Source organism: Mus caroli, unplaced genomic scaffold, assembly GCF_978045245.1.
Source record: "Mus caroli unplaced genomic scaffold, Mus_caroli_1 scaffold_14, whole genome shotgun sequence".
Classification (NCBI taxonomy): domain Eukaryota; kingdom Metazoa; phylum Chordata; class Mammalia; order Rodentia; family Muridae; genus Mus; species Mus caroli.
In genome coordinates, this window is record NW_028227269.1 from 26,399,607 (window position 1) to 26,414,120 (window position 14,514).

Consider the following 14,514-nt stretch of genomic DNA (forward strand, 5'->3'; position numbering starts at 1 on the left):
TTGGGCTATCACTGTATTCATGACATTAGGAGCTCTTTCAAATTAAGGAACATCGACTCGCATTGTAAGTGTTTTCTTCTTTGCTTTGGTTGACTTTTAACCTCATTAATTTTTTTCAAAGACAAAAGCCTGGCTTTCCATTTAGAAAACCATTATGTCTTTGGAGGTGATCATTTCTTACACATGAGAGAGAACTTTGAGACTAACACCTGATTCTAGCATTCTGTGCCTTTAACTGGCCCCATGCTGCTTTCCTGGCTGCTCAACATTTACTTGGTGTCTGCCAAGTTCGCCATCACATTCAAGATCAGTTAATTCTGTGTGCCTGGGAATGGGTGGAGGAGCTCAAAGGATGACAAGGATATGAATGGATCCCAGGCTTAGGGACACAGATAACCCTAGTAAGGACTAGACTGGCCAGATAGTGGGAGAAGAGTAAATGGCTGGAGAGCTGTGGAGAAGACACACAGGGAATCCAGGGAGCTGAGAAAAGAAGGCAGCATCTGCAAGGAGCCATGGAGGGTGTCAAAGCTGGACTGACAGAGGACAGGACAGACAGCTTGTGTGGCCCAACAGGAGCAAGAAGTTACAAAGTCTGTTCTTGGAGAGAGAAAAAAAAAATCTCTCATCACCTAAAATTTAAAGTCAGTTCCTCCTGTGCCCCTTCTCAGAGAGCAGGGTGTGTGTGTGTGGTGTTGTTATTGTTGTTGTTGTAATGTGTGCATGTGTTTGTGGGTATGTGCAGGTATATATGCATATGTGCTCATGCATTTAAATACCAGGGCCAATAGGTCAACATAAGGTGTCTTCCTGGTTTTCTCTCAACCTTATTTTCTAAGACAAGATCTCACCAAACCTGAGGCTCATCTATTTTGATAGGCTGGCTCATCTTCAGGACTCTGCCTGGCTCCACACCCTACACACTCACTACACTCACTGAGGACATTGTGCACACTACCATTCTCTGTGTTTGTGTGGATGCTGGGGATCTAAACTCAAGTCCTTGTGCTTATAGATCAGGCACCTTGAGTTATCCCTCCAGCCCCTGAAGTTTTTATATAGGATCTCCAAGGTTAGGAAAACTTTTTTTAAAAAAAAATGTTAAATATTGGAGTCAAGAACCCTTGTAGCCCCGTGAAATTTGGCATTTCCAAGTGAAAGGCTTCTCTATTGCACCCTACAGAGCTGGCCTGCAGACCCCACTGGAGAGGCATGGGAAATGCAGGCTATCTATACAGAGTCCTCATCATGTTGTTTGGGCATACTCTGCCAATCAGACTTTTCTCCTATATTCTGAAAAGTAAATTCATGTTTCCAAAAACTTTACACCTGGTTTTACAAAATGATCAGATAGTATAGAATTGCAGAGCATTGCTTCTCTATAAATCATTTACAACCAATGGTACCACACAGGGCCATTGGGAACTGAAGAACAGGACTGGTGCAGTGGTACAGCTGTTAAAGGTGCCTCCCACCAACCTGATGGTCTGAGTTCTAGTCCCAGGGTCTACATGGTAGGAGGAGAGAACTGATTCATGCAAGCTGTCCCAGGACTTCTACATGTACAACACAGTGCCCGCATAGCAAATAAGTATATAGAAGCATAAATAAATGTAAGTCTTAAAGCTGGAGCTTATTCCAGTCTACCTGAGTGCACCAGTACTCACCCAGTGTAATTAAAGTCACCTTCAATGAAGACAAGTTGGAGTATGAGAAAGGACAAAGTACACATTTCATTTTCACTTCACAGAAGGGCTTTTCCCATGCATCAATGTTAGTAATGTTCCACTTTGATGATGGCGACAGTATTGAATATGGTTATTGCCAGGGCTGCACATTACACCTATTCCAGGGTCCTCAGGAGGAAGAACTCTCACACGAACGCATGGCTCTATTTTTTTTTTAATTTTTATTTTGCACATATAATAACAAAATGAACGCACTTGTCCACAACTCCTGGGCCTAAGGAGAGTCTCAATCCTAACAAATTCATCTGAAAAGCTCCTTCAGGCTGAGGCTGTCAAGGGCTTAGCGCTGATCCTCGGAACTGGGGGAGTCAGAGGAGAGGGAGTCTGCTTCCAGGACGGACTGTGTGGTGGTTGAAACTGTCTTAAGCATAGACTGTGTGTAGAGCATGAATGTAAGCAATGGCGCTGGATTCAGTGCTTAAAAACTATCAAAACAGCAAAGTTTATATACCACCAAAAAAAAATTAGAAAATCTGTGACCAAATGTCAGAAATATATTTTCATGCTAACAATGTTTCTCACAGCTTCACAAGGCAACTTGCATTTTATTTTTGAATTATATATTTAAATTTGAATGACCCTGTCACAAATAACTCAAAGCTTTTAAAGAAGTCTGGAAGACATGTAAAATGATGAAACCATTTCAGCTGCTTAGGGATGTCACAGTCCATCTTCACAGTGGCCAGCCAGCACTAACATGTCTAAGAAACTTAATACAGTCCATCTCAAATGCCCTAAAAATAGACTTAACAATGAATGTACAAACGACTCATTAAGAGTGGGCATACAGCACAGTGGCCTGCTGGCCAGGAAAACCAGTGGGGTGTGGCTTCTCTCTCGGGGCCACTGCTTGCTGTGATAATGCACACACGTGCTGGATCACTCAGAACCTTCCAGGACAAGGCTTGGAAGATTCTAGGGACAAACTATTTCAAATTCATGGAGTGTTTCACACCAATAGAGAGATAATGCACACAGCAGAGACGCTTGTGCAGGGCAAGACAGAAAGCAAGGAGAGGGCACAGACTTGGAAGAACCAAACACTCTCAGACAAAACACCAGGCAGTTGGTTCTCCCGTTTGTAAGAACTGGACTGGGAAAACCAATAGCAAATATCTATTAAGAAAACCAGTAACTGGCTTGGCTCACTGCCGGGAATACTCAGACTTTGGTGTGGTTCAAATCCAGGTTGAAATCCAGAGTCCCATCCATTGATTTCAGACTGAAATGTTAGTAAGTTGTTTTTCCATTGAGTTTTCCCTCTTTTTCATCTGTTTTTGATGTCTACTTTAAAGAGCTGGGCCAGCATTCGTGTGTGTCCGCAGGGTACTCAGGGTATCCCAAACATGTTCCCCCTGCTCAGATCTGCTCTGACTTGCCCACATAACATCCCCAGTAATTGTCAACAGAAGAAAGAGTGCCTGCCCTCTGCCACCTTCCACCCCAAAGCTTAGCCCTTGGCCCCTTCTCTAAAAATGGGATACAGCTATTCCTGCAATGTTGTTCTCATTAAGGGAGATATTTTGAATCATTCTATAAAATTAGATCTGTCATAGTCTAGTACCAAGTTACCAATGCATAAAACCCTTCCTAGGGCCCCGTACAGATTTCCCTCAGTGAGTCAGGGTGATAGGGTGGACTTGGTGCAAATGCCCTGTAAAGAGAAGTTTGGAATGTATGGGCACCCCTGCCATGAACCCATGAGCATCATCTCCTCTCTTCTTATGATCCCTGTGAGCACAAGTAGCCCTTTCACCCTTAACTCTTCTTCCTCTGGAGCAGCCTCCTTCATTGTTATTCCTGTTCCCAGAACAGTCTTACTTCGTGACACCAGAGAAATTAAAATCAACCCTTGTTCTTCATTAGAAAGTATTCTCATAGTATTAGACATAGCCAGTAACCACTCTCACTAAAAACCACCCCCAAACCCAAGCCCTTCAGGGCTGTACAGACAAGAAGGATGGATTCTGTGAGGGTGCCATTTTCTCTGACTCCCAAAATTCCCAAGCTCCTCTAGTGTGCCTATAAAAACCTAACAAATGTCCTGTGGCCCCTTCACCTTCCTTCAAAGGCCACTTGCCAAAGTAGGCCAAAAATAATAATAATAATAATAAACCCTTCCATCATCCTTAAAGCCCATATTTGTTTGCAGCTGTAAAGAGTACCATGTCAGCCTGACCAAATGCCTGAAATGTAAGCCCCTTTGAAAAACACCTGGAGATAGAACGTTGAAGACGACAAACCACGGCAATTCATTCCTTAGCGACATAATGGTGATCGCATATGTAAAGTATATTTTGTTTTCCCAGTGTGTACATATTATGTAGACTTGTCACCACCTGGACTCAAGAGACCCCGGAACACCTGCCTCCCCAGACGATGTTTCCAAGACACCTGGACAGGAAGAACAAGCAGGAAGCTATAGCCCTGTGTCCTGCACCAACCTGAGCTGCCATCTGCAGGTAGCCACACACAGCCTGACCTCCTAAACTGGTGCTATAGACATAGCACTGGCTGGTAAGTGTAGATGGCTGTCTCATAATAGAAAGCTACCCTCAAAGAGGCTGCTGTACTTCCCCACCCCGACCTGGCTATAGCCTAAAACCAGGTGGAAGAAAGCTTACATCATTGTGTTGGGAAGTGCACTGAAGAAGAGTTAAGTACAGAGGTGATTAGAATTACCCCTGAGCCTTCCTGAAATACATAGTGCTTCCACTCTGATATGCAATTGTGATCTGGGACCAGCCTGTGTTCCCAGATCCTTGACCATCAACCATGAACTCTGCCAAACCTATCACAAGAAGGTGGATTGGAATGCTACTATCAAAGGTAAAATGAACTTCACTCACCATGCCGCTCTCCAGGCCAGGGCTGCTATCGCCTATCTCGTCAATTTCTTTAACAATTTCAGCTGGTGCCTGGGGAGAAAATGCATGGTCACGCTGAGCCACGGTCAGTGCCAAACTCCTCTGAAAAAGCAGAGAGCCTGGGAACCATTGTGCCAGACCAGTTCTACCGACAGAACTGGAAGTGGGAAGTGCAGCTTTTCCAAATACAGGATCGCTTGCTCCATTTATACCAGTAGTTCCACCAAGGAAATGGAGACATCTTTAGAGAGGGGGCTCTGTCACTTCTTTTCATGTAAACAGGAATACCAGGAGATGGGCATGTAACCCCATACCTGTAATCCCAGATCTTAAGAGGGTAAGGCAGGAAAATCCTGCATTTGAGGATAGTCAGGGCTATAGGGAAATTCAAGGCCACCTGGACTATATAGCAAGTCCCTGTCTCAGAAAGAAAGAAAGAAAGAGAGAAAGAAAGAAAGAGAGAGAGAGAGAGAGAGAGAGAGAGAGAGAGAGAGAGAAAGAAAGAAAGAAAGAAAGAAAGAAAGAAAGAAAGAAAGAAAGAAAGAAAGAAAGAAAGAAAGAAAGAAAGAAAGGATCCAGTGAGATAAAGCGTGCCTGGATCTCCCCCATAACCCATGCAAAAACTGGACACCTATATCTATGTGCGTATCTATACCCCAAGTGCTCCTACTGTGTAACAGGAGACGGAGGCAGGAGATGCCCCAACTAGCCTGGGCTACAGAAGGGATGCTCTATAAGCAATGTGAAAGATGACAACTGACACCCAAAGTTGTCCAGACCTCTGGACTCATGCTGTGGCAAGCACACACCCTCATGCATAAATGCAAACATATAGACAAATACTTGTAATTATTTCGTTAATTTAAAATGCTATGGCCATGCCAGGTGCCTCCGGTTAGCAGTCATTCCCTCTTCATTCTTGCTGTACCCACAAGACCCCAGCTAAAAGGTTGTTCCCCGTTCTATAGGTAACATCTGCAGCCTGGTTGCTCTCAACCCCTCAGAGCAGTGTGCCCTCCCTTGGCTTCTTATCCTTCCCAGGTCCCGGGGATGTGTGAGAAACAGGCAGTGAGCCAACTCTATCGGTCCTCCGCACCCTCTCCCTCTCCCCACTCTCTTTTGAGCAGTTCTGTCAGTGGGCCACTTGCATTTCAGTGTCGCATCTGCTGAGACAAGCTGACTCGACAGCAGCAAGCCTCATGTATGCACCACATGTCCTCGGGGGCAGGGGCTGCTAGAACTCTACTGCTTCATCACATTGCCCAGGACACCCAACGGGGGAAGATCCTCTCTACAGTCCTGATCCCAAGGACACTGAGTCAAGGCAAGAGGCTGGAGCTGCCCCCACTGGCCACGGAAGGCAGGACACACAGCACACCTGAGCTAAATCAGTAAAGAACTGACAACAGGCTATCTGGGGCTGTCTGTTAGCGTAGAAGAGCATCAAGTAAAGATGTGTGGGCTAGTGGCCAATGCCCCAATCTCATTAGCTCACTATTAGTCAGACCAGGGTGGCATGGCTGTTACATCCCTATAGTCTCATAGACAAGTCACCCTAATCCTATGTGCAAGGACTGTGCAAACTACATAAAAACAGATTTTTTCAAAACTCTTCAAAGGGTACCTGATGTGACAGCCAACGCTGTATCACTCATTCATCCAATAAACAGAAAAAGGACACCCACTGCCGTGAGTCCCGCTCTGTTAGAGATGCCAGAGATCTTGAGTGCAAACAAACACATCCTTCAGCTTCTTGAGGATGTGTTTGTTTGCACTCAAGATCTTAAAACGTGAAGGATGTAGGACACTAACAAGCACAAAAGGAACCGGAAGTGCATGCCGGCAGCCCAGAAGGCATTGTAAAACTTGCTGCAAGTGAGGCACAGTGCTCTCAGACTGCAGGATGGTCAAGCAGGGAGCAGAAGAAATGCAAAGACCCTGCCATGAGATGCTGCCAGGTGAGAGGAGTGATGGACTCAGGAAGAGGGTGGGTAGGCTCTGGGCAATAGCACAATGTAGATATGGAACAGTTCGAAGATGAGACTCGGGAGCCTACCAGGTGAGAAAAGAAGTCCCAGCACAGACCCTTCACTGAACCCTAGAAAGATGTGACCAGAGACAGAAGGCAAGTTGGGTGCTGGTCCAGCAAGGTGCTTGCTGGAAGAGGGGAAAGAGTGGCTGGAGGTACCAGGTGGAGGGAAAGGCCACCGTGTAGCGCTTCTGAGCATACTGAGTGTGGAAGTAGGCTCAGGAGTAGCATCAGCAGATGGCATGATGGGAAGGGGGAGGAAGATAGGAGAAGCCACTCCCTGGAAAAGCCATCTCTGCACCTGCTGGATAGGGGGTTGTTGCTCCTGGCATAGAGCCCAAGCAGGATCCATGCTCGCCTGTAACGGGAGGGCTTTGACATTCTAGACAGGTGGGATCCTAAAGGCAATAGAAGTTTGATATTGGGGTTAGGGATGATGCACCTTATTAACCTAAAGCACCAGGCTTCTGAGCAGCTCTTAGGGGGTCAGTGCCCCGTTTAAAGCCTGGAGAAGCTGCAGAAGGACAGACATCTTCCTCGATGTTGAGAAGGGTGCATGAGTCCAGATAAACACTCGTGACCTGGTATGATACACTACCAGTCTCAGAGCTATCTTTACTTTGCTCTTTGTTTACAAACTAAGTTGCAACTATTTTTTCAAGGGTCAGTCACAAACTTCAGGGAAGCCAGACCCCAGAAGTGAACCTTCCTGCCCATCAGGGCTCAGATGCCTCTGACTGGATATGAGGGGAGCCAGATACAGACTAGATAAAGACTAGAAAGATCTTTCGGAAGCCCCTCAGGAAATGTGTCTCTACTGAAATGAGGAAGCCTCTAACCTCCACAATAGCACTCCTGCCTTATACTTGGCACGTAACTGAGCTAACAAGCCTAAGACCAAAATCAGTGTGTAGAGGAAGGCAGGAGGGGTCATGGGAGAACGGGAATACTCATGACACCTGATGAGCTGAATCTGCTGCCTCTAGAATCTTCCATCTCACTGAGGCCCCTGCATGGACCTCAGGTGCTCTGTGACGGTTACATGTTCCATGTTTAATCTGCTCTGTGTGCTCTGTGACAGTGACAGTTACATGTTCCATGCTTAATCTGCTCTGTGAGATTTCCATCCTTTACGGTGTGCCTGGATGCAGAAGCTAATTGTGTTTTAAATCTATTCATTAAAACAAATACATTCAGGGCCTGCCTCAGCTTCCTCTGAGCCACTCTCCATACCTAGAGACCCCAAAGCTCTAAGGCTCCATTACTCCACACAAGTCTTCTAATTAGGCAATCCACAGAGAACAGGAGCCTGCCCTGACCTCCTGATGAGACCATCATCTTAGCTTAGCCAGCAACTTGTTCTTGACTCTATGGGAGGAAACTCGGTAAGCCTAGGAGATGCAGTCAGTTGGTCAAAGCAAAGACTCAACTTTTGCTGTAACTCTTTGTGACTCCAGAGGTACTAGCACAGTGACTTAAGTGCTCATCCCTCCCCATCTTCCTGATGCACAGTCACCCTCACAACAGTAGTGGGAGGCGCTGAGTGTCCCAGCACAAGCCGATGTTGTGTGAAAGCAGTTTCACCATCTCATCACGTGATGACATGGCAGGAAGTCACTCACTGATGCCTCAACACTGGACTTCCCAGCCTTCAGAATGAGGAGCTAACAAGCCTCTGTTCATTACAAATGGCCTAGAGTCGGGTACACAGAACAGGTATCAGGTTCCGTCCCTCACAGTTTCCGTCAGTCTACCCTCCCCAAGTCTCACTTGGAGGACGTATCACCTAGGAACAGCACAAACTCCTGTCTTTGGAAATAGAACTATGTGCAGATCAAATTTAAAACCATTTCTGCACAGAGGGAAGCAAAAGGTCATGTGCTGGGCTAACCAGAGCCTGCAAATGCAGAAGCCTGTCTATCCTTAAACATATTTAAACAAATATAATTAGATCCATGAAAGATATCATTACGCATCACTTGAGAGCTGTGCTGGCTAATTTTATATCAACTTTTAACACATCCTAGAGTTATCTGAAAGGAAGGAACCTCAATTGAAAGAATGCCTGGCTGTAGGGCATTTTCCTAATGAGTTATTGATGGGAGAAGGCACAGCTCATTGTGGGTGGTGCCACCCCTGGGCTAGTGGTCCTGGGTACTGTGAAAAAGCAGGTTGAGCAAGCCATGAGGAGCAAGCCAGTAAGCAGCACCCCTCCATCATCTGTGCTTCAACTCTCATCAGGTTGCAGCCCTGTTTGATCTCCTGTCCTGACTTCCTTCAGTGATGGACTACAATGTAGAAGTCTAGAAGGACAAATAAGACCTTTTCTCCCCAAGTTGCTTTGGTCAGAATGTTTCATTACAGCATTAGAGAAGCTCATTAAGACAACATCTTTAAATGATGCAATATTTCAACATTGGTGTTTAGAAATGAGTGCCAAAGCACTTATCTCCTTGGTGCATATAAAATGTGACTGCCTCCTCACGACCCACCATCACACTTCCTAACCAAGATTGCTTGGTTAACTTCGTTCTTGTTGCCTCTCACTGCCTCACAGCACTGAGAATAGTAACTAATGAAGACAACTGTACCAAAGAGCCAGGCTATTGCTGTGGTAAACCTAACCATGAGGGTCATAGTTTTCTGCAACTGACTTGTGGGAGGAATAAGGAAGAACTGAAGAAGCTACAGGCTAGAGATGCCATAGAATGCAATAAGCACAGCTTATTGGAACATTATGGTAGGAGTTTGGAAAAACAGAACTTCAAGAGAACTCAGACAAAGGAAACCTTTCTAATGAGGTTTCAAAGTGGAACAAAGAGCCTACAGGCAATAGGACTACAGGTCACTCTTGTTACTTCCTGGCACATAATTTAGCTAGTTTGACTGTTGTTAAAAATTTTTGTGAGTGTGAGCTGGATGGTGGTAGTGCACACCTTTAATCCTAGCACTTGGGGGAGTAGAAACAGGTGGATCTCTGAGTTCAAGACCAGCCTGGTCTACAGAGTGAGTTCTAGGACAGCCAAGGCTACACACACACACACACACACACACACACACACACTGTCTTGAAAAATAAATTGAGTTCAAAAGTAATAAAGTAAGTTATTTGGTAATTTCAAACCAGGAGAGCATCCAGGCTATGGCATGGTTACTGCTCACTGCTCTGAGCACTTTCTCAAGTCTTTCCAAAGATCAGAACCCAGGGGGGAGGGCACTAGTCTGTCTATGTGAACTGAGTGTCCCTCTGCCTGACTGTACTTTGTGTCTACTGACCACATCACACAGGGTTTCTTGTGCCCATTTCAACTGCATTTCATAAACACTGGAAGAATAAGGCCATGGTGCTGGTGGTGTTGGTGGGGTACACTAAGTCAAGTAACTTAACCAGTATGCTTTGCAGAACACAAGCCTCCCATAACCGCTCTCTCCAACACTCCATCTGGGCAACAAGCCCTGATCCCCAGCCTCTTCCTTCAGTTCCACAGGTCACTCAGGTAAGCACAGATGAAGTTCAGCTGATTAGTTCACCCTTAGGAGGTCTCCTTTTCACACTTCCTCACTGCTGCAAAGCCAGCACTCACATTGTCACTGATCACTAGAATGTCTGGGTTCACTGCAGCACCCCTACCCCTTCCCAGAGGAGAGAGGAATCAGTAGATATTCTTGTTTCCAAGCATCTCTTACTGTGACCTGATGCTATGCAGGTAGAGTACAGGGAGAGGCCACCTCCCTCGCCTGCCTGACTCTTCTTCCTCCAAAGTAGCTCGTTCCAGAAAAAAGCCTAAGTTACCACCTGACCCTTTCCTTCCTCTCAGACCACACTATACTACAGTGAGAAAAACCACACCACAGCGTCAAACACAATGGACATCAAGTGCACAGGAAACTGAAGGGCACTGTACACAAATTACAGTGGGTTTGGCCAGGCATGGCAGTAGACACCTTTAAGCCCAGCACTTAGGAGGCAGAGGCAGAGGGATCTCTGTGAGTTCACAGCCATCTGGTCTACATAACCAATTCCAGGATAGCCAGGGCTACACAGTGAAACCCTGTATCAAAAAGAAATAAAAAGGATATAAATAGTAAAATTCATGCTGGAAATGTTGATTTATAATGCAGAACACATGAAAGAATGTATCAGTAACAAGGACCAACATCACATAAAAGTGACTGTAGAGAGAGCAACAATTTTCTCGTTATGAGGGTCTAAAAGGCACAAAAATATTTCAATTGATAGAAGTTTTAAGAAAAATGGAGCTCTTCCGGCCGGACCAGCACCGGGGTAGCTAAAGCGCAGGGTCGGCTGACACCCGCCAGCTACCCAGGACCCCCGCCACAGGATTTTGAGACTGCTGGTGAGTGGAACACAGCTTCTGCTCCAGTCCAATCACGCGGGACCTGAGACTGCTTTGGTTGGGGAGGCAGAAATCCGGCCTCAGTAGGGCCACAAGCCTCTCCGGTCAGAAAAGCGCTGGGGTAGCTAGGGCGCAGGGTCGGCTGACACTCGCCAGCTACCCACAACACCCGCCACAGGATCTTAAGACTTCTAGTGAGTGGAACACAGCTTCTGCTCCAATCCAATTGCGCGCGGGACCTGAGACTGCATTAGTTAGGGAAGCAGAAAACCGGCCTGAGTAGGACCACAGGCCTCTTCCGGCCGGACCAGCACCGAGATAGCTAGAGCGCAGGGTCGGCTGACACCCACCATCTACCCAGGACCCCCGCCACAGGACTTTGAGACTGCTGATGAGTGGAGCACAGCTTCTGCTCCAATCTTTAAACAGTGACAACGACAACAACTAACCCCAGAGATTACCAGATGGCAAAAGGTAAACGTAATAATCTTACTAACAGAAACCAAGACCACTCACCATCATCAGAACCCAGCACTCCCACTTCGCCCAGTCCAGGGAACCCCAACACACCGGAAAAGCTAGACATGGATCTAGAAGCATATCTCATGATGATGGTAGAGGACTTCAAGAAGGACTTTAATAACAGACTTAAAGAAATACAAAGGAACACTGATAAACAGGTAGAAGACAGTAAAGAGGAAGCACAAAAATCCCTTAAAGAATTGCAGGAGAACACTGCTAAAGAGTTACAAATCCTTAAAGAAAAACAGGATAACATAATCAAACGGGTAGAAGTCCTTACAGGAAAACACATCCAAACAGATGATGGAATTGAACAAAACCATACTAGACCTAAAAAGGGAAGTAGACACAATAAAGAAAACCCAAAATGAGGCATCACTGGAGATAGAAACCCTAGGAAAGAAATCTGGAACCATAGATGCGAGCATCAGCAACAGAATACAAGAGATGGAAGAGAGAATCTCAGGTGCAGAAGATTCCATAGAGAACATCGGCACAACAATCAAGGAAAATGGAAAATGCAAAAAGATCCTAACTCAAAACATCCAGGAAATACAGGACACAATGAGAAGACCAAACCTACGGATAATAGGAGTAGATGAGAATGAAGATTTTCAACTCAAAGGACCAGCAAACATCTTCAACAAAATTATAGAAGAAAACTTCCCAAATCTAAAGAAAGAGATGCCCATGAACATACAAGAAGCCTACAGAACTCCAAATAGACTGGACCAGAAAAGAAATACCTCCCAACACATAATAATCAGAACAACAAATGCTCTAAATAAAGACAGAATACTAAAAGCAGTAAGAGAAAAAGGCCAAGTAACATATAAAGGCAAGCCTATCAGAATTACACCAGATTTCTCACCAGAGACTATGAAAGCCAGAAGATCCTGGACGGATGTTATACAGACACTAAAAGAACACAAACTCCAGCCCAGGCTACTATACCCAGCCAAACTCTCAATTAACAGAGATGGAGAAACCAAAGTATTCCATGACAAAACCAAATTCACACATTATCTCTCCACGAATCCAGCCCTTCAAAGGATAATAACAGAAAAAAAACAATACAAGGACAGGAACCACGCCCTAGAAACTACAAGAAGGTAATCCCTCAACAAACCTAAAAGAAGACAGCCACAAGAACAGAATGCCAACTTTAACAACAAAAATAACAGGAAACAACAATTACTTTTCCTTAATATCTCTTAATATCAATGGACTCAACTCCCCGATAAAAAGACATAGACTAACAAACTGGCTACACAAACAAGACCCAACATTTTGCTGCTTACAGGAAACTCATCTCAGAGAAAAAGATAGACACTACCTCAGAATGAAAGGCTGGAAAACAATTTTTCAAGCAAATGGTATGAAGAAACAAGCTGGAGTAGCCATTCTAATATCTGATAAGATTGACTTCCAACCCAAAGTCATTAAAAAAGACAGGAAGGGACACTTCATACTCATCAAAGGTAAAATCCTCCAAGAGGAACTATCAATCCTGAATATCTATGCTCCAAATACAAAGGCAGCCACATTCATTAAAGAAACTTTAGTAAATCTCAAAGCACACATTGCACCTCATACAATAATAGTGGGAGACTTCAACACACCACTTTCACCAATGGACAGATCATGGAAACAGAAACTAAACAGGGACACAGAGAAACTAAGAGAAATTATGAATCAAATGGATCTGGCAGATATCTACAGAACATTCTATCCTAAAACAAAAGGATATACCTTCTTCTCAGCACCTCATGGTACATTCTCCAAAATTGACCACATAATTGGTCACAAAACAGGCCTCAACAGATACAAAAATATTGAAATTGTCCCATGCATCCTATCAGATCACCATGGACTAAGGCTGATCTTCAATAACAAAATAAATAATAGAAAACCAACCTTCACGTGGAAACTGAACAACACTCTTCTCAATGATACCTTGGTCAAGGAAGGAATAAAGAAAGAAATTAAGGACTTTTTAGAGTTCAATGAAAATGAAGCCACAACATACCCAAACTTATGGGATGCAATGAAAGCATTTCTAAGAGGAAAACTCATAGCTCTGAGTGCCTCCAAAAGGAAACTAGAGAGAGCACACATTAGCAGCTTGACAACATACCTAAAAGCACTAGAACAAAAGGAAGCAAATTCACCCAAGAGGAGTAGACGGCAGGAAATAATCAAACTCCGGGGCGAAATCAACCAAGTGGAAACAAGAAGAACTATTCAAAGAATCAACCAATCAAGGAGCTGGTTCTTTGAGAAAATCAACAAGATAGATAAACCCTTAGCCAGACTCACTAGAGGGCACAGGGAAAGCATCCTAATTAACAAAATCAGAAATGAAAAAGGAGACATAACAACAGATCCTGAAGACATCCAAAACACCATAAGATCCTTCTACCAAAGGCTATACTCAACAAAACTGGAGAACCTGGATGAAATGGAGAAGTTCCTAGACAGATACCAGGTACCAAAGTTGAATCAAGATCAGGTTAATGATCTAAACAGCCCTATATCCCCCAAAGAAATAGAAGCAGTCATTAATAGTCTCCCAACCAAAAAAAGCCCAGGACCAGATGGGTTTAGTGCAGAGTTCTATCAGACCTTCAAAGAAGATCTAATCCCAGTTCTTCACAAATATTCCACAAAATAGAAACAGAAGGTACTCTACCCTACTCATTCTATGAAGCCACAATTACTCTGATACCTAAACCACAAAAAGACCCAACAAAGATAGAAAACTTCAGACCAATATCCCTTATGAATATTGATGCAAAAATCCTCAATAAAGTTCTTGCTAACCGAATCCAAGAACACATCAAAACAATCATCCATCCTGACCAAGTAGGTTTCATCCCAGGGATGCAGGGATGGTTCAATATACGGAAATCCATCAACGTAATCCAGTATATAAACAAACTCAAAGACAAAAACCACATGGTCATCTCGTTAGATGCGGAAAAAGCATT

At 44.5% G+C, this 14,514-nt stretch overlaps 1 protein-coding gene across 1 annotated transcript in view; it reads right to left on the bottom strand.

Moving 5' to 3' along the window:
• The window catches only part of Dcdc2c (doublecortin domain containing 2C), a 98,562-nt gene that overhangs the window by 52,645 nt on the left and 31,403 nt on the right, over positions 1 to 14,514 (bottom strand). The window contains 1 exon segment of the mRNA XM_085830126.1: positions 4,598 to 4,666. Within this exon segment, the coding sequence (XP_085686252.1) occupies positions 4,598 to 4,666 (69 nt within the window).